This window comes from Oreochromis aureus, linkage group 10 (assembly GCF_013358895.1).
Source record: "Oreochromis aureus strain Israel breed Guangdong linkage group 10, ZZ_aureus, whole genome shotgun sequence".
NCBI classification, from domain to species: Eukaryota; Metazoa; Chordata; class Actinopteri; order Cichliformes; family Cichlidae; genus Oreochromis; species Oreochromis aureus.
Genome location: NC_052951.1, coordinates 28,535,973 through 28,558,880, shown reverse-complemented (window position 1 = coordinate 28,558,880; position 22,908 = coordinate 28,535,973). Strand labels below are relative to the sequence as shown.

Sequence of the window (22,908 nt, the reverse complement as noted above, 5' to 3'; positions counted from 1 at the left end):
ATCGAGATTTTCATCAACAGTCTTTGTTGCATCATTACGACAGCGGTCCAGCAGGGGTTTGTTTTCCACTGGTGAAAAGACGATTTTCAAACCCTCTCTGGGGTGTGACGCACTCTGAGGCTTAATAAATATATATTTAAAAAAATAAAGATCGGCGTTATTTTGCATTTGAAAATGAACATTTATTCCAGCAACTCTGGAGATCATTATAATCCTAGACTATGAGTCATAATGGTTTTTGTAACTCCATGATCCTTCCTTTATGATCTGCTATCTCAGAAAATGTCTTCAGAGAAGACAATCTGGGATGGTTTTTTAATATTCTTGGCAATGCTTCAGCCTTTTTCTCAAAAGTTAAACTTTCCTTTTTACAAAGAAAAGAAAGTTAAGACAGATTCCTCTGAAATATGCCTGTACATTTATGCCCCCCAGAGCATGAAATGTAGTCACTTTGGATTCTCACTTCTAACTTCACATTTCTATAACTAATTTCTCATGTCAGGAAAGTCAGTCTAGTACAGATAGCACAACACCCATACATCTATGTAGAGAGGAAAAGGATACAGATCACAACAAAACACCAAGACGTGCCATTTTGAGTAGTAGTAGATGAAAATTCCATTACCGGAAGGTTTCCTCTGAAAACTCCCACTTTTGTGGAGAATATACGGAGAAGGGAAAAATGGCAAGATTTTACAGGCTTGCACGTGTAGGCAGCTCGAAGGTGCCAAATCCTACAGGTTATCAAATGGTCACAGTGTCATAGGCTGTACACATGATGTAGCGCAAAAAGCAAAAAGGGTGCACACATTCCATTCAAAGCCAAATATCTCCATCTTTTATGTACAGTCTTAAGGTTACATCTAGTACCTGTTATCAGCTCATCATGAGCCATTAGCTGCTGGTCACATGAGACAGACTTTAGCTACACAAAACAAAGATATAAACCCACTCGGCTCAAGTGTTCCCGCCTAATCTGAGCCAGTGTAGGGAAATCCTCATCATACTGTAATGATCTACTATTTAGGCTTATGATTTACAGGTGGATCAACATTATAAACACTTATTAATGTCAGTAAAGTTATAAAACAAAGGCAGTTTTCTCACTGATTTCTATAAAAAATTGACTTCTTTTTGCAATGGGAGCCCCCTATTGGCCATTTCAAAGAATGCGCTTCCTCACTGGTTTTACTTTTCAGACCTGGAAACCTACATCCATCTTATATATACAGTCTGTGGCTGAAATCTATTTTTTTTTAAAAAGTGCATTGCGCTCCTCTCAACCCACTCTTCCATTCTTTCAGCTTAATGCTGGCCCACACAGGTGCTATGATGAACGATCTATAGATGAATGATTTAAATTAGAACTTAAACACAGACAACACATTAGTGCACACCCTACCTTTCTCTCGGCCTCTGTCTTCCTTACTGGGCTTTTTCTTCCACAATGCCCACGCTCCACTCCAGCCTGCAGAAAATGGTTGACAGCAGGGAAGACTGCAGGTATAACAGTTGTCTGTATTATCTGACCTGAGTAAACAAAGCAGAGAACAGCCAGGCCCTTGTTGCTCTGCACGGGTGGGCCCCACACCACCACCACCTCCTCTCCTCTACTTCAGCACACAGAAGGGGAGGAGGGCTCACCCAGCTGCAGAGACCCTCTCTGCAGAGCGAGGTTATAGGAGCAGACACAGTGTGTTAGTGTTTCCACTTATCATGATCATTTTACACCTTACATAATCTCACGCTGCTCAGCACGGCAGTTCACTGACGTGCGGTGGATACTCTTGCTTGCTCCTCAGCTCCCACTCACAAAGATTAAAATTGCAAGCTATAAGTCAAACAGAGAGGCATCTCAGTGCCGCTAATTGAAATGCATCACTTTCATTGTGCCGAGCTGCAAGGTCGCATGGTGGGAAATCTCCACCCACAGAAATGACAAATCTAAACTTTATGGGCGACACATTAACAGCAGTGAGTCAGTGCTTCATCTAGACCAGGCTGTAATGGCAACAACCACCACACATTTTCCTACGGGGCACTTGAATCACAACACACACACACGGGTGTCACCTTACAGGGCTTCTGGGTAATAAAACCCAACATTTCTTTTACATTTTCTCTGTGAAATTGACCAACAAATCACACACTGTACTTTTTTCAGTTGCAGAGATGTTTGCAGCATCTAGTTATCAAGCATAAGACTGGATGTGGTTCATTATATACAGTGTCATGCGTCTTTTGAAGCCTCAAATTTGGTTAGGGTGAGGTTAGAGTTGAAGGGCATATGCAGAACAGTGCAGCTTTCAGAAGGTAAAGAACCAGACACAAAAACTGTGTCTCTACCGTCTTCCTGTGACCAAAAAACCTGATATGGGAAAATGGTAACTGAGCTCGCATCGGTAAAGCCTTCTCCATGACAGCTACGAAAACTACATGCATAATTTTGGTTCAGCATCATCACAGATGTTGGTGCTGCACATGGTAAATCGTTCATGACTAAGCAAACTTGTTTGGGATTGACCTTCAAGTTAATCTCCATTATGCTGTCACCAACTGTGACTATATTCATGCGGACCCTTCTCACTGTTCTACAGGTGCATCTGTGAAATAACGCCTCCTCCTAAACGCCAGATATGGGTCAACTCGTCTCATAATTTGAATGGGATATTAAAAGTGGTGAATGAAGTTTTCCTCTCGGCCATGCAAACCAAAGCTTCTCCTGCATGTTCTCAAATCCTGCTCTGCAGACGGTCGCAGGTCGTACGTTTTATGCTCACTCTGTAATTTTGCGTAGATACATTTCCGAGCTCTTCAGAGGGCCGTCAAGTTGTCATAATGATGAATGGCCCAGAATACAAGAGCTCAGCAAAGAGAACAAAGCAAAGCAGTACACATCGGGCTGACTTCAGCCATACTCTGTGTTCTGTGAGAATTAAAGTGTCCATCATGTTGATATCAGGAAACCCGAGTTAGAGTCGAGGTTAAAAATCAAGAGCACGTGTAAGAGGAGTCGGATCAAATCAGGTAACAATTAATTTTATGGGTTCATTTCTTACAACTTTCTTTCCTACCAATTCATCCGTTTTCTAAACCGCAGTTTGTTTCACTGCATAGAAAACAAAGATGTGCTTTTAATAGTCAGGTGAACAGATAAGATTGCACAACGATTAAAATTAGTTACAGTTTGCCAGTTATTTTGATTACATTTTTAAACACAAAATTTAGTCTAGAACATGTGTTGGAAATACAGCCACAGTCATAGTTATTCTTTATATGAGTCTGGGGTTTTATTGCTGTCATGTTTTAAGTAATAGATTTATTTTTAAATTAGTCAACATTCCAGCAATTACACCTTTTAACTATTAGCTCTGCAGATTCAAACTTGATACAAATGTCTAAACTGGAGGTGGACCAGTTAACCACCGCCTCCTTTAGCTGGAATTACAGTACTTTAAACTGTGTTCAATTCAATTTTATTTATATAGTCCCAAATAACTACAACAGCGCCCTTTATATTATAAGATCCCCTGTGAGCAAGGACTTGGCGACTGTGGGAAGGAAAAACTCCCTTTAAACAGGAAGAAACCTCAAAGAGAAACAGGCTCAGAGAGGGGGAGCAATCGGCCAAGATCAGCTGGGGGTGAGGTAGGGAGGAAGGCAGCATGGGAGCATTTATCATTTATTAGTAAACAAGCAGCTGTTTCAGCTTTAATATTATCCTGACTCTTACATGTTTATATGATAGCTGAATTGTTAAATGGGGGAGACTGCATACATGTTGAAAAGTGTATGTGTGTTTCAGGAGCAGGTTGTGAATGCATCCAATTTGTGACTAATACCTTGATGATAAAACTTCCAGGCAGGAGGAAAAGAGGAAGACAGAGAAGATTTGTGGATGTAGTGAAGGAGGACATGCAGTGCATTGGTGTCACAAATCTCAAACAGGATTTGTTTCTTTTAATTTAGGCTTATCGTAACTGATACCAGTAACTGATACTTCATCTGACGTGCACCTTCCTAAAAATGTAACCACACATTGCATCCATTCAGTACAGTCCAAAAAGGATGGATAGACTCAAAAACAGGAACTCGTCTGCCAACTTTAGGCAGCAAAATTGCAGAGCAATGTAGCCAGACCAAGCCAGAGTATAAATGCAGCATCAGCCACTCTGTAGGCTCAAAATAGGTTTTAATGCAGAATCATTTACCCAGCATCAGCTGTATGTCTTCCTCCCATTGTCCCCAACTGGTCGTGGCGGATTGCTGCCGTTCCCCAGGGCTGGTTCTGCTGGAGGTTTCTTCCTGTTAAAAGGGAGTTTTTCCTTCTCACTGTCGCCAAAGCGCTTGCTCATAGGGAGGAGTCATATGATTGTTGGAGTTTCCTCTGTATTACTGTAGGGTCTTTACCTTACAATATAAACCACCTTGAGGTGACCATTATTTATGATTTGGCGCAATATAAATAAAAAACTAATATAAATATAAATAAAACTGTGGGGTGCTTCCTGAACAGGTTGCCAGCCCATCACAAAGACAGGGCTAACAAAAAGACAACCGCTTGCTCTCACGTCCACACTTTGGTCAATTTTAGAATCGCCAATTGTCCTAAGAAGCATGTGTTTGGTTTGCAAGAGGAAACCCACACAAGGACATGAAGAACATGCAAACTCTACACAGAAAGGCCCCAGTGGTCAAGAAGGGTCAAACCATAAACCACATGACAACCCTGCCTCTCCCCGACCTCTAAGAATAGGAAAACAGCTCCCAGGAATGCTCTATACATATGCAGACTGCATCATTTAAAACTCTGGCCTTTTATTATGAGCAACCACCACTGTAACATTTCATATATGAGAAAAAATATGAAGAGTTTTTGTGAAGAAACTTGCATGGAAGTTACCAGAAATGAAGGGGTTTTTTTTTTAAGTCTAATACATCAACAAAAAACTGATGTGTAAATTTATTTAAAAATGAATTCATTTTGATTTAGGATATAAAAAGCCAATCGCTTCTTTGCCATTCAGTGATTTTCACGGGAAAAGCAGACACGACATAAACAACTAAGCAAATTGTTCCTCTTATTTCATTTTACAGCCATCAGCAGCCACTTTTCAGCCTGAACACTCCTACAATCAGCATCCTCTCACCCTGTCAGCGCGACGCGATTGTAGTTTCTGTAGCTTTTCGCTGCTCGCGTATGCAGAACGTGCGGCCGCGACCGATGACACGGGAGCTCGGGTTGTAAAATTGATTCCTCGAAACCTGTTTTCTCCCTCGGGCTGAGTGCCTTCACCTCTATTTGCAGTTGGCAGGGAGATAATCATTTCTGTGGATTGTTTTGCTGTCATTGGTTTTTCAACAGCTGCAGTGTTTTACAAATATTTTATCGTGCTGCAGAGATTTAAAACGCTGCTGCATAATGTTTGAAATAAACCCAAAACGTACGAGTCTGTCGATGGCGCAATTCTCCGGCCACATTTTTCCTCTCTCGTTTCTCCAGTGTGGTAGCAAATGCGTCACACGCGAGAGAAAATTAAAGTTAGAACCACATCGAAGCTGGTGAGAACACGAGTGACAGGGACAACATAATAGGAATACAGCTGCAGCTAAAGTTTATTTTTATAATCACTTGGTGTGCAGAAGAGCTGTTTAGTCTATAAAAGTTCAGTTTTTAGTCCACAGTCACCACATCCAATGTCTCATTTTGTCCAGAAGCCAAATATGTTCAGTGTATTATTAAAAACAGCAAATTTTCACAGAAAGATTCAGTATTCCCACCTGACAGCTTCACAGAATCACTGAAAAATCAATTAACTGACGACTCGTTTGAGCTCCAGTTGTGATAAAATGAGGCTTGGATGTCTTTCCCACATGACCTTAAGAATAAAGAATAAAGTGAGCAGTGTCAGTGGAAGTTTGCTGTGCAATCATCCGCTCTGCCCTCCGCTGACGTCAGCGCGTGACCAGGTCCACCGCCTGTGGAGAGCAGCTGGCTTCGCGGCTCCAGACCGAGCCTCCAGTCGGCTCTCCGGGGCAGCCGGGGGTCAGCGGGAGGCCTCGGCCCAAACATCCAGGCTTTCATCCACCGCTGGCGAGGACAGGAGGCTCACAGGAGGGACTTCGCCAGCGCCACCATGTGGTCAACGCCACACGCTACATCCACCACTTGGCCTGGTACAGTCACCTGGGGTGGAAAAATAACCCACAAGAGGGAAGTCAACAACAACATCAAATGGAAGGAAGTAAGAAAAGAAGACGTGCAGTTTCTGTGCTTTTACTGCACATACAGCGAGGGCAGAGGGTTTATTTATGTTCCTTCTTTTGTACATGACCCAGGATTTCACACTGTGCAACACTGACAAGAAGTGTGAGCTCTACACCTCCAAATCCTGTTAAAATGTCTTGAGACGTGCTGATATAAGTCTGCAGACTTAAATTGAAAATCTCAACAGGGCACATACAGGTAGCGAATATTTTATAACACCTTCACACACAGACAACCGTACTTTTCGCTACTTAAAGCACACAAAATTTTCCCCAGAATACAGATGACACAAGTATATGGAAAAAGCATTTATTTTGATCCAAAGGAAGAAGAAGTGGGACAAAAATAGACGCTCAGCTGCATGGTTTTCTCTGCGTTTGGATGACTAATACTGAATCAGTGTCTTACCCGCCACGGGAAGTACTGGTCGTCTTTCTTCCCGATGCCCAAACAACCCCTCACATTCTTCCCCCACACGAAGAGCTCACCCCGATCTGCAAAGCAAACATTTAAAAATAAATAAATAAATACATAATAATAAAATAAATATCAGTAAAGCTGTGACCACAGTTTAGAAGGATGAAGCATGGAGCAATAATGTGATAACAGTTTTAATTTACATACTATAAATATTCAGTTTTCTACAGGACAGTTCAGATTCATTAAAAGCTGCTTCGTCACAGGATGTGTTAGTTGGAATAGTCTCTTTGGTTTTTTTGAGCACTAATAGTTCTACAAATGCGTCACTGCTTTGTGCACATGGTTGATGATGCAGATTCCTGCATTGCTTCCCAGTAAAAAACAAAAGCCCAGCAACAAGACATAAACACGAATGGCAACAATATCTGCATTGCCAATGCTTCAAGATAGTATCTTTAACTACATTAAAAGGTTACACACAAGCCACCGATGGCACAATATCCACAGATGAGAAAGAGGTTTGCACAACTCCCAAACATATCTTTGATATTCAACTTCAACTAATGAACCGTGGACACCCTGAATGTGCTCGTCTCAGCTACACAGTTCAGGCCCTTTCCACCTGCTCTTCAAACGCATCTGCAAAGGGCAGCCAATCAGAATGTTTGAACCAGAAGATGAACTGAAGCACAGTACCAAGAGTGATAAGGATTAATACGAACTCAGATTTGTACAAGAATAAAAAGGTAGAGCTGAACTCAGAGTGTAACAGGTCCTGAATTAATTAAAAGGCAGTTACCAGTTCTAGTTCTTAGCATCTAATCTGAGCCTCTAATACCCCAAAGAAAGTCAGTAACAGATGATCATCTTTTATTGGCAGTATTCAATTAAAAGGAAAAAAGAAAGAAATCTTCCTGTTTTTCTTCACTATTTAAGCTTTTCTGCTTTGTTTCTGTAAATTAAGGGAAAATTTCCGTGCTTATGAGGCAAAGTCTGGCTAATGAGCTCCCAGTGCTTCATATATTTCCTAAAGTGTGAGCCTAAAGAGTCGTGCTGATGCGTTTATTCGATTACAGTAGCATGGCTTTACCAAGTAGAAACACTGAGCTGTATTGTTATACTGCTTGTTTTGGTAGGTGGATGGTAAAAAAAATGTTTCATGTCCAAAAGAGAGTAGGTAGAAGTTATTACTTATCGAGACCTACTTACTGTTAGTCCCTCCTTATGTTACATTTTAACAGTGTTTTTTTTATATACACACTTAAGATCAAACTACCACCCCGGGCTTTTCTCTGTGGAATCAAACACAGGACCTTTATGCTCTGAGGGAGCGGCTAACCACTGAGCCACTGTGCTTGTTTTTCTGGTGTTAAAGACTTCCTTCTGGATTAAGAGAGCACCTTTTTGACACAGCAGTGCAGTCATAAAGGTCAGGCTGACAATGGTCAGATCAGTGCAGCGCATTCAGAAATCTCAGGCTGGTGGCCTCACCTCTTTGATTCATTAGATTTATTAATTCAGCTTCACGCAGCTCCGTCCGGAGTCTTAACGTCTCTTTTCACACATGCAGCTGGTCCTCCCTACAATAATTTTTTTTTAAATCAATCAAGTTACCTTTGTACTCACTAAACTCCACAAAACAATGAATGCTTTTAGGAAACGAGAACAACTCAGTCTGAAGTTTTAGTGCCGTTGGCTGGTTACAGCCTCAGCCTCGGACTAATAAAACCTGACAAAAGAGAGGTTTCCAGTCCAGTGTTTCAGCGACAAAAACAAGACGAGACACACTTTTTCATTTCAGCGCCATAAACACACTACATCACCTGACTCAGCGCTAACGTGTTCCCCCAGCGGGCACGTCCGCCTCTTTTTAAGCACCTGAGACTGCAACGACTGCACTGCGAGTTTTATTCTTCCATTTCTTATCCAGGCTCAAAAAAAAAGCAGAAATCTGAGCAATAAAGCAGGAATATTGTAAAGAAGCATCACTGTGCAGGTCAGGGTGTGATGCTGATTTGACGTGGAGAGTTTGTGTCTGCGTCTTTTCTGTGCTCATACCTGTCACTGCAGCAAAATGGCTGAGGCCACACCTGATCCTGGAGACAACACCTGAGGGGTTAAACTCAGACCGTCCAAACAGTGTCGGGGGAATCATCTCTGGGGTCGAAGACTCTGACAGTTTGGGGCCTTTTCCAAGGATACCATAGCCCCACACAAACATCTCTCCTTTGTCTGGAAAGACACACAAGTGCTGGACTTTAGAGCTCGACAAGAAGAAAAAGCTACACATATGACAAAACTATGACCTGTTCTTTTACAACTATCTGACAGAACGGGTCGTTCTAAAGAGCTCTCTGAATTCAAGCGTAGTCCTGTAACTGTTACAGTTCAGTCTTTGGAGTTTCTTCCCTCCTGGTCCTCAGTCCATAAGCGGCATTATCACAAATTAGCAACATAGTTATAGAGCGAGGTCACTGAGTGCTGAAGCGCAGAGTGCATAAAAGTCTCCAACGCTTTGTTGCAGAGGTCCAAACCAACTCTGGCATTAACATCAGCACAAAAACTGTCACCGAGAGCTTCATGGCATAGGTCTCCATGGCCGAGGAGCTCCTGCAGACATAATGTGTAGCTGACCCAGTACTGTTTTCTATATAGCAAAAATATTATTTGACTAGAAAGTCCAGGAAGTACACATCCAACCACCCAATGTCTGTTTTTTGTCATTTATTCTAAACGTATCCACTTTATTTGAATTTACTGACATCCCACCGACAGCGGGTCACTGTTAGGATTACTGTCCTGTGTGCAGGGCTGAAGTGGAACAGATAGCAACAGATTCTTCTTAACAGCAACGAACCAAAAACATGACTGATGAAGACAGCAAGCTGGTTATTATTAGTAGTATTGCAGCAGTGGACACTGATACTAAACATTTTTAAATAAGGGCTGCCTATATTCACATAAACCCTAACCTTCATTTTATAAAGCTGCCACATGATAAATGTTAAACGTCACCAAGAGACAAAATGAAACGTACATGTCATCTGTCCCCGAATGTTCACCCAAAATGTTTCAAGATTTTATAGTTTTATAACCTAATATTCAACACAGCCTCATGATTTTTTTATTCAGGAATAGAGTATAGAAGATGGGAAAATGGACTAAACAGCTAATACGATCATAGGACCTCTTTACTGGGACTAATATGTAAGGCAAAAAATGGCAGCACAAACAAACAACCTACACAATGATTGCATTTGACTAGAGGTCATATGCAATACTTATCCCATGTAAAAGTATCATCACTTATGTACAGCTGAAGGTTTTATATAGCTTTAATTTTCCATTCAGAATCACCAATAATGAAGAGTGTTATATCTAACATGTGCGAGTCTGATCGAGTAAAAGTGGAAGGAAGCTACTTTTCCCCAAAAATGTCTAAAAATAGGACCAGAAATGTGTCACTCAGTCAGGATGAATTTATTGGAAATTAGCCTGCCGGTTGACTCAACATTGACGGAAACAAACCACCCACCGCTCCAAGGATGAGTAAAAGCTCAGTTTTAGCACGATACACTGATGTTTACCTGAAACAGTTAGTCACAGTCTGCCACCACGTCAAAAAGGTAAATGAACAAACAAGCCAGACATGATAGGAATCAAACTGGAAGCCAGACATCCAAAACTGTGATGAGCGATGCCACCGAGAGGCCACATGTGGAGCGACTGCTCTACACTCAAACTGAAGACTCAAATTAGAAAATGCATTTGTATTCCTACAAGCCAGACAATGTAAAGGAAACTTTTCCAACACAAATCGTCCGCTTTTGTTATTTTTTCTGTTTGATTGTGTGAACTGACCGTTGAGAATGGCCACCTGTGTGCCTCCACATGCTGCCTGAACCACCTTTCCGCAGCCTTTCAGAGGAAGATGACGAGGAGAGTTCATCTGAAAAATAAACAAAAGAAAAATGAATAATAGATATATCTATATGAATAATCGAGTAAACGTTGAGTTTGGTCTCTCTGCAACACGCTTACCGTCTTTTCCTCCAAAGCCTTGGCCTCATCCAAGAATTACGAACAAGTCATTAAAGGCAATAAGTTAACTTCTACAAGTTCCTTTTGGTCCAAACATGCTCATTTTATAAATCTGATTGAAAATACGTTCCTGAAATCATTTACTAAGAGATTAGACATCTGCACTTTAGTGCTAAGGACTAAAAACAGTTTCGGTTAGAGGCAAAAGTTCTGCATTCAAAATGTAGCATGCAGTAAAGGTAGCATTTACACATAAATACTCAACTTTGGACGACGCTTTGAGAATCAAGTGGAGACTGTGCTTAAAGCTGACCTTTCTTACAGGCAGAAGACAAGACAGCCTGCGTCAGAGTCCTCTATCTACTGAAATTACTTCCTGTGATTTAGAAAAGAGTGCTTCATGTGTAAAATGTGCAGGAGGGAGGACTCAGAATCATTCTCCAGCCGGTAATACACCAGACAACCTGCTGTATTCTCACATGGGATTAATCTGACATCTCTCAGACTGTGTACTAAGAAGATGGCAAGTTAAAGGATGTTTAATGTCCAATTTAACTGCATCGGAAAGTTGCATTCTCACTTGAGGCTCTTTGGGGAACATCTAGGAAAGTTCAGAGCTGGTGGGCTCAACAGCTGATGGAAAAACAGCTTCATAGTGCAATGTAATGTAATGTAGTTCGTTAACTGCTTAGCTTCGCATTAATGCACATTAATTCAGTCTTTGTGACACAACAAGTATAAGTTTTAAAGTTATTTGTCCAGCATCTTTAAAAATGCAGGTTTACAAAGTGTTTTAACAGCAAACAAAAGCAGATTACTAAATTCAAAACAGAAAGCCAGACATTAGATCAGGATAAGACATGCAGAAGAGAACACTCAATAAATGAAAGGTAAAAATTAATGGTCAGCATAGTTAATGGAGAAAAAGTATCTGAATTTCAGGAGCGGGACCACATATATAGGTTCCCCCAGTTTTACGAGGTGTTTGTTCTTGTTTACGTGCCTCACCCTCCCTCCCCTTTTTAATTCTTTAACTTCTTCACTTATTTTTAGTAAATGGGGATCTGCCAGGCCCATTCAAGGCCTTCCACCAAACTGCAGCTAAATTCATGTCCAAGCCATTCACCTTTATCTACTAAAACACTGTCAAACCTCAAATGAGGACGTGGGCCCAGCGAGTGAATAGTAGTAAAAGAAAAAAAAAAGCTATGAAGCAATTTTAACAGAGAAAAAACACACAAGAAAACTGAACACAAATCTATAAAAATGTGTCTTTAGTAGCGATAAAAGGAGATAAAGCTTAATTCTACAAGTTTTTTTTAAAAAAACATCATCTGATGGCAAAATCATGATCATCTTTAGATTTAAGCTCAACTTGGAACAGCCAGAAAGAGCCCCACCCTGATGGGTTTATCTTAGTGTGGGGACAGACCCACACATGTAATCTTTCCTTTTCTTCATTCAGCTGCTCGCTTCTGGGGTCACCACAGCGAATCACCTGCCTCCATCTCACCCTATCCCCGCATCATCCTTCAGTCACACCAACTCTCTGCATGCCCTCCTTCACTACATCCATGAATCTTCTCTGTGGTTTTCCTCTTTTTTCTCCATATTTAACACGCTGCTTTAAAACTGACTGGTAAAATTAGTAAACTCAATGCTCAACTCAGCTAACCTTTTCTCTCCCTTTGATTTAAATCACAGACCAGTTTGTACATTAAAGTCACGTCAATCGTTCTCTCTGCCCGTCTCGTGTAGTCAGACTCCTCTATGCCGATGTTTTCATAGTTTAGGGGATCTAATAACTTCATTTCTGGCACTGTTGAACTTTTTAGGCTTTCATCTGATGATTTTTTGATTTGAAGTCTACAGGATGTAATTCATCACACTGTGAACTTTTTCCTTTTTACTGGACTCTTTATGAATCCTGATCACCCACAGTGCTCAACAGGATGGCATTATATTAGGACTATTTGTCGGCACAATCTTATGAGCATTTAACAACAAATTTCTCTGAAATTTGTTCTTCAATTCAGTTCTAAAAAATGTAAAAAAGAAAGAAAAAAATAGTGGCTACAGTAAAGTGAGCTGCTTGGCTCTGACAGTGTGGACAGATGAGTGACAGGTGGAAATGGAACCAGGCAGAGGCTTCAGGCAGAGGCTTCAACCAGCCACATGAGCGGGCCGTGTTCAGGCACCATCAGTTCTCCTCACCTGTGTAGCCTGTGTGACCAAGGCCAGCTGCCTGTATTCAGAGTTGCCCCATCCATACAGCTGCCCATCTTTGGAAACAGCCAGGCTGCAGTCCCCATATGTACTGATCTGCTGCACTTCCACCCCGGCTAGATCTCCTCCCACCTCCACAGGACTGGAACTAATGTTGTGGTGCCCCAGACCTGGAATATGAGATACTGCAGTCAGCAAATGTCTCCAGAAAATGATTAAAAGTGAAACTCTTACAAATAAAAGCCTTTTTTTTAGCAGCAACCAGGGCTTAAAATCAATGCCAACGTGCAGTTCCTCTGATGGCTACTAGAGGCTGGCTAGGTACAAATCATCCAGTAAGTCTATGCTTCAGTTTTGGTGAACTTAATTCTGTTTGAGGGCTTTTCTGGCTCCCTAGAAACAAAACGGCAGGAGCCAATTCTAACTCTAAACCTTCAAAAACAATCAGAGATTGAAGTTAGCTCCAGCAGGTTTTACCTGAAGTGCCTGAAAAGCAGATAACTGAATACCAGCTAGCATTGGTATCATTATCAGTGGTATAAAGTATGTATTATGTAGTTTATGTAGTTGTTCTTGATAGTGATACTAACTGGAAACACAGCAGCGGTCCCCCCCCAAGAAAAGCTAAAACAGAGGCTTCAACATGGGCAAAATCAAATCCATTTTTTATATACAGTCTGTGGAGCTTTAGCACAGTATGGTTGTTTGCCAACACATTATTTTGAAATTTGAAAAAGAGAAACTTGGCAATAATTTTGTTTTGATATACTAAAAACATCATTTTTCTGCTATTCAGCCTGAATGTATGTGTATGAACACATCGCTGTTAATGTTATATGTTAAAAGCAACTCTACTGAAACAGAAATGTCCACTGTAGTAAAGATCACTTTTTTCTCTTTGTATTTTTAGGTGTTCAAGGTTAGTGGATGCCGAGTGTCACCACATGCGACGCGCACTGACCCGTCTGTCCATCTGCACCCCATCCACAGGCGAACACCTTTCCCGTCTCTGTGAGGAAAAGGCTGTGGTCCTGCCCACACGCCACCTGGAAAAAATAATAAAACACACATTAACTTCACAGTGGTTGGTGTCACATTAAGCCAAATGCTTAATTAATCCATCAGGAAAGATAAGATTCAAGTAACAACCTCATGAAAAAAAAAAGACTAATTTAATGAATGGACTTCTGAGAGGAGGTGATTAGTGTAGCAACAGCACCAAATTACATTTTAATACGCGTACTGGGCAGGTGTTAGCATGCTTAAAATAATCTAGATCTGGACAGGATGTGAAGCAACCAAAGGTTTGGAAAGTGAGGGAAATGAGACATAGAAAAACCGTCTGTCATCACTGCTCAGACACAGCCTGCACTCACCTGGATGACCCTGCCGCTGAAGCCCTCTATCTTGTGAATGATGTGACTGCCACTGTTGAAACGTGAGAAAGAGAAATAACCGATTCATCACCCAAGCATAGCAGTGCCTCCAGGAGATCGCAGCAGCATGCCAGCCTTCCTTTAACCTCCCGCCAGCATGTGTAACCAAGGCAAAGAGCCAAGGGAGTTTTCGATAGTTAGACAGAGCAGTGATTTCCAAAGCAAGGGTCACAGCCCAAGGTGACATTTTCAGTTTTCTACATACATTTGAAAACTATATTTAAAGAAGAAGTCACAGCTATAGCAGAAAAAGCCATCAGGTTAATGTGGGGAGCCGACAGGCCCTCCCCGGGCCTGTGTGGTTCCTCCATGCATGTTCTGTTAGTGGCTGATTCTAAATTAGCCGTAGGTGTGAATGTGAGTCTGAATGATTGTCTGTCTTCCTGTGTTAGCCCTGCTATAGACTGGAGACCTGTGCAGGATAAACACAGCGTCTCGCCCTGTGACACCTGGGATAGGCTTCAACCGAAAAGGTGGTCTCATATGATTTCCAAAATAAAAGCATCAGTAGTGACCGAAGGCGCCTCCAGATGAAATCACCAAAACCTGCTGGTTTCTCTGTCACATCAGAAAATTGTTGGTGTATTTCACCAACAGCAGAATGCAGAAAGACACACCTGTAGACTTCATCTTCAACTATCCGCCTCCCACACTGGCCATAGGCGTTGTTGCCCATACTGAAAACTAGAGAAAAGGACAGAACAGAGAGAGGAGTGTGAGGGTGAGAGGACGCGTCGTGTAAAGTCATATTAATGATTAAGACCAGTTTATCTGAGCCATCTTACTGTTTACTTTAATTCAATCAGTTATTATTCATCTCTGGCTCTCTTCCACGGTGTATCTTTTGTCCTGTCTCCCTCCCCTCACCCCCAACCAGTCACGGCAGACGGCCGCCCCTCCCTGAGCCTGGTTCTACCGGAGGCTTCTTCCTGTTAAAAGGGAGTTTTTCCTTCCCACTGTCACCAAGTGCTTGCTCAAACAGGGACACTGAATGTTGGGATTTTCTCTGTATTATTGTAGTGTCTTTACTATACAACATAAACCACCTTGTGAGGTGACTGTTGATGTGATTCGGCACTATATACATAAAACTGTACTGAATTTAATTGTTTAATTTATTTGTAAAACATTTCAATTATCCTATTTTTGTCATTTTTGTGTAAATGAATTACTCATTTTTTAATTTTAGACATCATATTATATAACAATACATTGCATGTGTCCCACTCTACCTCAATAAAAACTGATTCTCAAATAAATAAGAAACACCTGAGAAGCTCGAAGTGTTTTAGATAAAGTGTAATAAATGCCATTTTGTTTTTAAAAGCTTTAATGGACTCTGCAGTACATGTCATGAAAAGCTGTAAGATTAGTGACTTTAATACTATGATTACATTTAGCAGCAACAACAATCTGCTATGCTGTTTAAACTAAGGTTTAAAAAAAGATAGTTTGAGCTTAACAGAACAGCTGTCTGGCTAACTTCAGCTGCAGAATTAAACGCCACCTTAAAATCTTTTGTATGCTCTGCACACGGGTGCACCATGTTTTGGTCATACAGGCGATATCAAGGACAGCAGAAACATAACCTGCAGGATGATTTCATACATGCTGTTTTTATCACTTGGTGGCCACTTAAAATACAAGTAATTTAGATAACTGCATAAATACTCATATCAGAAAAATCTAAAATATCAGCTGCAGTACCCTTTAAAACAATGCACCGCAGTAGATCGCACTGTGTGTTAGCCGTGACACATCTTTCTTTTGTCAGAAACTAGCCTCACAAATCTTGGGAGTAAATTTCTACCAGCAAATTACGACCAGTTAAAACAACATCACAACAAAGCACTCTGCAATTTAGCAAAACACAATAAAAGCCCATTTAAATTAAAAAACAGAAAGAAAAAAAAGATTCTGGCTGGCAACAAAAAGTGGCGAAAAGCCTTTTCACAAATTAGCTTGTTGGAACATCAGTCTGCTAATTTACTGAATGTACCAGAAGACCTTAATGAGCTTTCTGCATGAGCTGTAACAGCTGCCTGATAATGATTCATTTTTGGTTGGCGGTGGGTGGATGATGTAAAAGGACACATGGTGCGACAGGTGGCTGAAAGGTTTCTACAGGGGGACGACGTGCTCCGCAGCTTTTTGTGTGTTTGGATTTAGGCTGGTGCGGGAAGCATGCGTCTCTTACCTCCCTCTTGGTCAGTGAGGACCAGAGAGTGAGCCCGTCCACATGCAACCTGAACCACTCTGGTCTGCAGAGGCTCGACGAGAGGCAGGGCCACCGGGGACGGCTCCAACACGTAGTCGTAGCTCTTATCTACACGAACAGGGCGAGACGACACATGAACAAAAAGCAGTGATACTCCTTAAATAATATTAATATAAACTTGTTAGAGAAACACTGTGAAATGGAATGCGAGACATGGAAGAAACACACACTCCGAACATATCCTCGTGCTAACACAAGAAGACCACTCCTCAGCTCTATCCCATAGACTATATGGGATAGATACATACCCTTATAGAAACATAAAGGATGGATATAGTTTATGGCAGGTTACCACTTTAGTTTTTCAAATTACACATTACAGCCACTTGGCAGCTTTGACTGACAAATGTAACCCTAGAGAGCCGATTATGGTCACTGCAATGGTCTTATAACGTAAAAACAGTGACATCACTGTTAAAGAGGGCGTGGACACTTACTGCAGTATTCGCCACTCAGATCGACCCGATATATTAGCGCCGGTGCAGGAGTAGAAGAACAGAAGCAAAGAAATCTTTAAAAAGCCTCCTCTTTGCTGGCGCTCTCATCACAGGGCATGGTAGGATAGCTTTTATTACCCATTACTTTCACTGCAATGATCAACTTTTATTTTATTTTAATGCCAAACTGCAAAAGCACCCCCTCACACTGTCTGGATATTTGCATATCATGATTTCATTAGCAAACCGATGTACTAGGGCCTTGTGCAGGTGTTTGTATGGTTATTGCCGGTGCTGGCACTATTATCTTCCACTTATCCGAAGTCAAGCTGACAACAGGCTAAGCAGGGTATTCTAGACGTCCTTCTCTCTATCCACACTTTCCAGTCCCTTCTGGGGATTCTGAGGTGTTCCTAGACCAGATGAGATATACAATCGCACCAGCAGGTTGGGGGTCTTCACCCAACTGATGTGCCCAGAAAGCCTCCAAATGAAAGCCTCCATGAGGCTTCCTAATGAACACACAGGAGTAGCGGCTCTATTCAGGGATCCCTCCAAACATCAGAGCTCCTCAAACTATGACTGAAGAGCCCAGCCACCCAATGGAGGAAACTCATTTCAGCTGCTTAAAATAATGGGTGAGGGTTGGGACGTAGATGGACGGGTACATCGAACGTCTCCCTTTCAAGTAGAGCTAACCCTTTACCACAACAGTCCGATACCAACGCAAGCTCCACGTTCCTGTCACAATTATGCATAAGATCCCAAGATACCAGCTCCCTTGCTCAAGACAGCCTCTCTTTGGAAATCAGTGGGAGCATTCAATTGATTTCTGGCAGCTTTCAGTGAATGAGAAGCAAAACTGTTGAAGCCAGAAAGTTTTTGGTGACTCTCATGGGAAACAATTTACAAAATGAACACCATGCTTTATTCAGTAAGTCTTGGAACTAGTGATTGAGACCACAAACACATTAGAAGAGTGTCTACTAAGCATATGGATCATGTGACCCAGTATAACCCCAACATCTAACCTCCAGCATTTGTCTTAACTGCAGACCTTAGTTGTGTAAAAGTTATCCTAATTTCTGGGGTACTTCTTTGCTCTTCTTTCCGCTTCTTTTTGCAGACAGTAGTTGCCCCCTGCTGGCCATTAGAAAGAACGCAGGTTTAAGGGACTCTGGCATTGGCTCTAGTTTGCAGGCCCAGAAGCTATGTCCCTCCTTGCTATACAGTTCACATGTATTCTCTTGTACATTTATTCTTCCCAAAAAACAAACTTCAAAAAAGGCTTTAAACAGTAACGTACCAACTAGTGATGGCCATCTTATTTATACAGACAATGCCTAGCATCGCCATCACCTGATGGGTCCAATATCCATTCTTCTTTCACATCCAAAGTTCTTTAAACTATCTTTAAAGAAATAAATAGTTTAGTTTCTGTCTTACGGCGGTCGTGCTGAGTGCGCTGAAAGCCCAACTGAGAATCTTTGTTCAGGCCCATGCCCCACAATTTGGTCACATCTTTGGTTGGAGACGCGATGAGAGTGAAACCGTAACCACAGGCAGCAGAGGAGATCTGCAACAGCAGCAGCAGAAAGCAAGTTTAGCTTTACAAAACTCTCTTTACACATATAAAATGGTTTGTCGACATAGGTATGACTGGCAGCAGCAGTTTACCTGATTTGACTGATATTTTATGAAGTTACACCTAAATAACAATTACTATCTTATACATCTTTAAAAGCTCAACCCATAAGACTCAGACTCTCATACTGCCGGCATATTTTACCTGTTCTGCAGTCTCCAAGCGGTAAGGAGTAAGCTGGTATTTGCGGGGCTTTTTCCTGCCGCTGTCTGGGACTACAAAGGTAGGGATGCCAAGTGCACCAGTGAAGCTGAAGCCCCAGACAAACACTTTATGGGTTGGCTTTTTGTGCTGGCCAACATACTGGAAGACCGGATCACTGCCACTCTTCTGCTGGGGTCTGGATGCTTTGCTGAGTGTTGCATACCAACAGACTTGAAGGCCTGCTCTCATGTGGCGGGGACACAGTCGCACACAGGGAAAAGCCATCCTGTAGAAAAAAGCAGGAACAGGGAAAACACTCAAGATGAAGTTGATGTGGTTGTTTAACCCAACTATACTGACATTTAATATTGTAATGATAAGCCACATTAACTGTTCTTTAATTCAAAATAAAAATATTCTTTACTTTTCCATTTAAATATATCAGACTTTTTTAATTGCCTTTACAGAACAATAAAAATATATTTTTGTTCTATTATTTTTTTTTTTTAAATGCAATATTAATGTGTAGGGAAAAAAAAACCACACTGCCACATTTCATTTACATTTTCTATCAAATTAGGCGTTCTGTGGTTTTACAAAACTACGCACACAATACTAGGAGACTTTTAAGTTTTTATATAAAAGGCTAAAGTCTAGCAGCAACTTCGGCATGCACCTGATCCACAGTAGCTTTGATTAAATGTAATTTATGCCTCGGTTAACAATTTAACGTTAGCTATCCCACATTAAAACAGGCGTACTAAGGGACTCGTGAGCATCCATTTTGGGTTAAATTACACTAAAAATAGTTAATACTAAGTCTTCGTAATCAACCCCGATTTGAAAAACGGATTATAAGGATTTGCACAAGGCATTTATGATCAATCTTATCAGATTGTACATCTAACGCTTCGGAAAGGTAGTTAAAATTACGTTAAATTTGAAGGGAGTTTCACCTCGTGTTCTTTCCAACAGCAGCCACTGAGCCGGGGTAAATTTGCCTTCTCTTCCAGTTAGACCCGCATTTTATAATGCTGAGAAACTCACTCGTGCTCTACAGAAATGATGACTTCCAGGTGAAATTATAGGAAAATGTTTCAGGGCCGTTATTCCATGTTTGTTTAGGTTAACTTTCTCCAACCCAGGATGCAGAAGGACGCTCTTCCGTCACGTCTGTTCGCCTTTAAAAATAAAACAACAGCGCCGCCTGCTGCCCTGGAGCTCCAAACGCGCTCTACAGCGAAGGTGAACAGATTAATGAATGGCAGGAAATATGTGTAAATCATTTTAATGCTGTAGCTGGAGATGACCTGAATGACTTATATAACTCTGCCTAGCTATGTCTACAATAAAACAGCATAATTTATTAGAAGATTTATTGTTTTGACTATAAAATAATACATAACTAAAGCTGTAAAACCTAACAATGGAGTAGATAGATTTGTATAAGTCAAAAGTGCTTTGAAAGCCAATCAAGTTTCCACAAATCAAAGTAAGCAATATCAAACAGCCTGGAAAGACACAAAACAACTTCAATGAGACTTGAGCAGTGGAAGAAAAGACTCAAAAGAGATGCAAAATGGCCAAAGACATGCAAAAGATTACAATATGATAGAAATCACACAGATATGACAGAAGTTAGAGAAAACACAAGCAAAATCACTGCAAAGAGAGAAAATGATGCAATCAAAGGAGGGAAGAACAACTATGAAATGCAAAGTGACCATAAAGTAATAAAAAAATGACTGCTGGAAGATGTAAAACATATTCCTTTGAATTATACTGGTACTAATCTATACTTAGCTTCTCTGGATCATATTTATATTATGTTGTTCAATATCATTTGTGCCAATCAAATTACATCAACATAGTATTATAATTGTGTCCAGGCAGTCTACACTTTCCTGGCTAATTCAGCACCTGTATATGTGTTCACTGTTAGGAAAGTAGCATAACAATGTGATAGAGTAATAATATCTGTTATAGCTTTACCTTCCTAGCCGATAATCTACTCGGGTGTCAGATTAGAGCTGATCTGGAAGTGGGTTAATGCTGCAGAGCTGTCAGGTGAGCACCCGACCTTCGCCTCACAGGGTATTAACCTGCCGTAGCGGAGGTGAATGAAATGCCTGGAGGGTCACATGTGAAAACTTCTGGCCTCGGTGCTGCTGTGAAAATTTTCTATATGTAACTCACCCACCTGCATCAACCACCTGCCCTCAGAGCGCACACTCCCCTCTTCTGAAATGTTTGGAGGGTTTTCTAACTACCCTGAGTGCAGTTTTATTTACCACTAATTTTAAAATACAAGCATTAGTGACTTAATCATCAATATGTCCATGAAATTAACCATTTTACAGAAGGACATATTGTGGCATCTGCTGTTATGTCAACACAGTATGGACAGAGTCTGCAATGTCCACATCAGCAACGAGGTCTGGTGTGTCATCTGCTCATTACATCACAGATTTTGGCCTCTAATCCTGCAGTATCACACATATCAGTCTGCCTCCTCTAAATTATCCCCATTCTGTTTTTATGTCTGGCATCATACAAGAGTCTTTATTTTCAATCAGTGTCCTATTTATGTGGAAGGCAGTTTAAAGTGCTGATAAAATGCACAGGATGGCAAAAATTAATAAAAACAGACCAGTGCACATCGAGATACATATAGAGAAACAACTTTACAGGGAGTAGAAATGCAGCCAGAAAATGCCTGAAGAACACCTAAAAAAACTCTTGCTCAAAACAACTGGGGAAAAAAACGAAAGCACAAAGATCTGTATTGAAAAGTGGGCTCCAAAGTGGCCTGGGTTGGTGATCTTTTTGAATGGGGAAAAATTCTGAAGTATTTTGGGAATTTCACAAAAACCTTGACAAATCGCTACCAAAAGTCACATCACACTATTCCCGAATGGGCCGCACGAAATGATGTAACATATGTGGGAGTTTTCTCAAAGCTGTGAGACGAGATTTTAGGCGGAAGAAGAAGAAGAAGAAGAAGAAGAAGAAATTGGATAGGCTCACTTAACTTCAAAGTAAAACTTTACTATGTGCAGTTCATTTCTACTAAAAATAGTCCAGGTGTCATAGGAGGAGCTGTAAAGTAAGGAGAGGCTGTGACAGTTTTTTTGTTTTATGCAGGTGGAGCTGTATCTGAAATACTGCTGTTCACATAATTGTACAATTCTACCATCCACCCATCCGAGCATCCACTAAACAGTTCAGTCGCTTAACCCGTCTTGCCATTCACACTCACATTCCCCCAGGAAGTTTAGAATCACCAGTTAACCCTGTGCATGTCTTCTTTTTAATTCCAGTTCACGTAAAACCAGATTTGCAACATTTTCACCTTTTTTAAGCTTCATTTTACTTTTAGAGCACAGGCAGCATCCCAAACAGGTAAGACTTAAAAATGTTGAGTGATGGATTTAAAGTGGGTAAACAGTGGGGCATAGTATGGTGGGAAACTGACATATGGGAGCTAAATTAAAAGACAAACAAAAGACATTTTACAATTAAAGACCAGTGAAATCAGCAGGATTAATTGGACAAAACAGCTTTTAAAAGTCACAAAACCAGTCCAGAGCTCAAAGAGGACTGGTCCTAACTTCAGTTTTGTGTTACTTTACTATGATGCATGTGCTGCTCTGCAGCCTTGTATCACCCGCCCTGTCCAAAAGCAGGTATGTGCAGAGAAGTGGAGGCTGTAATCCTTTAAGAGGATCAAGTCTGACTTCCAGGGGGAAGGGAAACAGGATCCACTAACTGTCCATAGTAGCCTGCACATGGCATATCTGTCATCTTGGCCGAGTGAACATGTGTCCATTAAAAACAATGCTGAGCTGACAGCACTTTGATGGAGGCTTTATGGAGCGTAAACAGTGATGGAGGCTGAGGCTACCTCAGTGATGGAGTCCATATCTACAAGCATCCTGAACGTGAGGACGACTGAGAGGAGGAGGAGTTAAGGTAAACCACGGCATGACTGTTCTATTTCAGAGTATGGACAC

At 41.2% G+C, this 22,908-nt stretch overlaps 1 protein-coding gene across 1 annotated transcript; it reads right to left on the bottom strand.

Annotated features, from left to right (window-relative positions):
- Positions 1 to 5,592: 5,592 nt before the first annotated feature.
- On the bottom strand, positions 5,593 to 20,091 carry rcc1l (RCC1 like). Its single transcript, XM_031750360.2, has 12 exons — positions 19,852 to 20,091; positions 18,896 to 19,181; positions 18,553 to 18,682; positions 16,589 to 16,717; positions 15,009 to 15,075; positions 14,332 to 14,383; positions 13,917 to 14,001; positions 12,944 to 13,125; positions 10,550 to 10,637; positions 8,747 to 8,920; positions 6,677 to 6,762; positions 5,593 to 6,187 (listed from the first exon to the last, which is right to left on the bottom strand). The coding sequence occupies exons 2-12, from the start codon at positions 19,178 to 19,180 to the stop codon at positions 6,110 to 6,112; spliced, it is 1,356 nt and encodes a 451-aa protein (XP_031606220.1). The 5' UTR covers position 19,181; positions 19,852 to 20,091; the 3' UTR covers positions 5,593 to 6,109.
- Between the last annotated feature and the right edge of the window lie 2,817 nt (positions 20,092 to 22,908).

Excerpts from the sequence above, each read along its gene's own strand:
- rcc1l (XM_031750360.2), bottom strand. The coding sequence starts at position 19,180 with ATGGCTTTTCCCTGTGTGCGACTGTGTCCCCGCCACATGAGAGCAGGC. Across the intron at positions 18,683-18,895 it reads GCTTGGAGACTGCAGAACAG|ATCTCCTCTGCTGCCTGTGG; the intron begins GTAAAATATGCC and ends CTGCTGTTGCAG. Across the intron at positions 14,002-14,331 it reads TCAGCGGCAGGGTCATCCAG|GTGGCGTGTGGGCAGGACCA; the intron begins GTGAGTGCAGGC and ends TATTTTTTCCAG.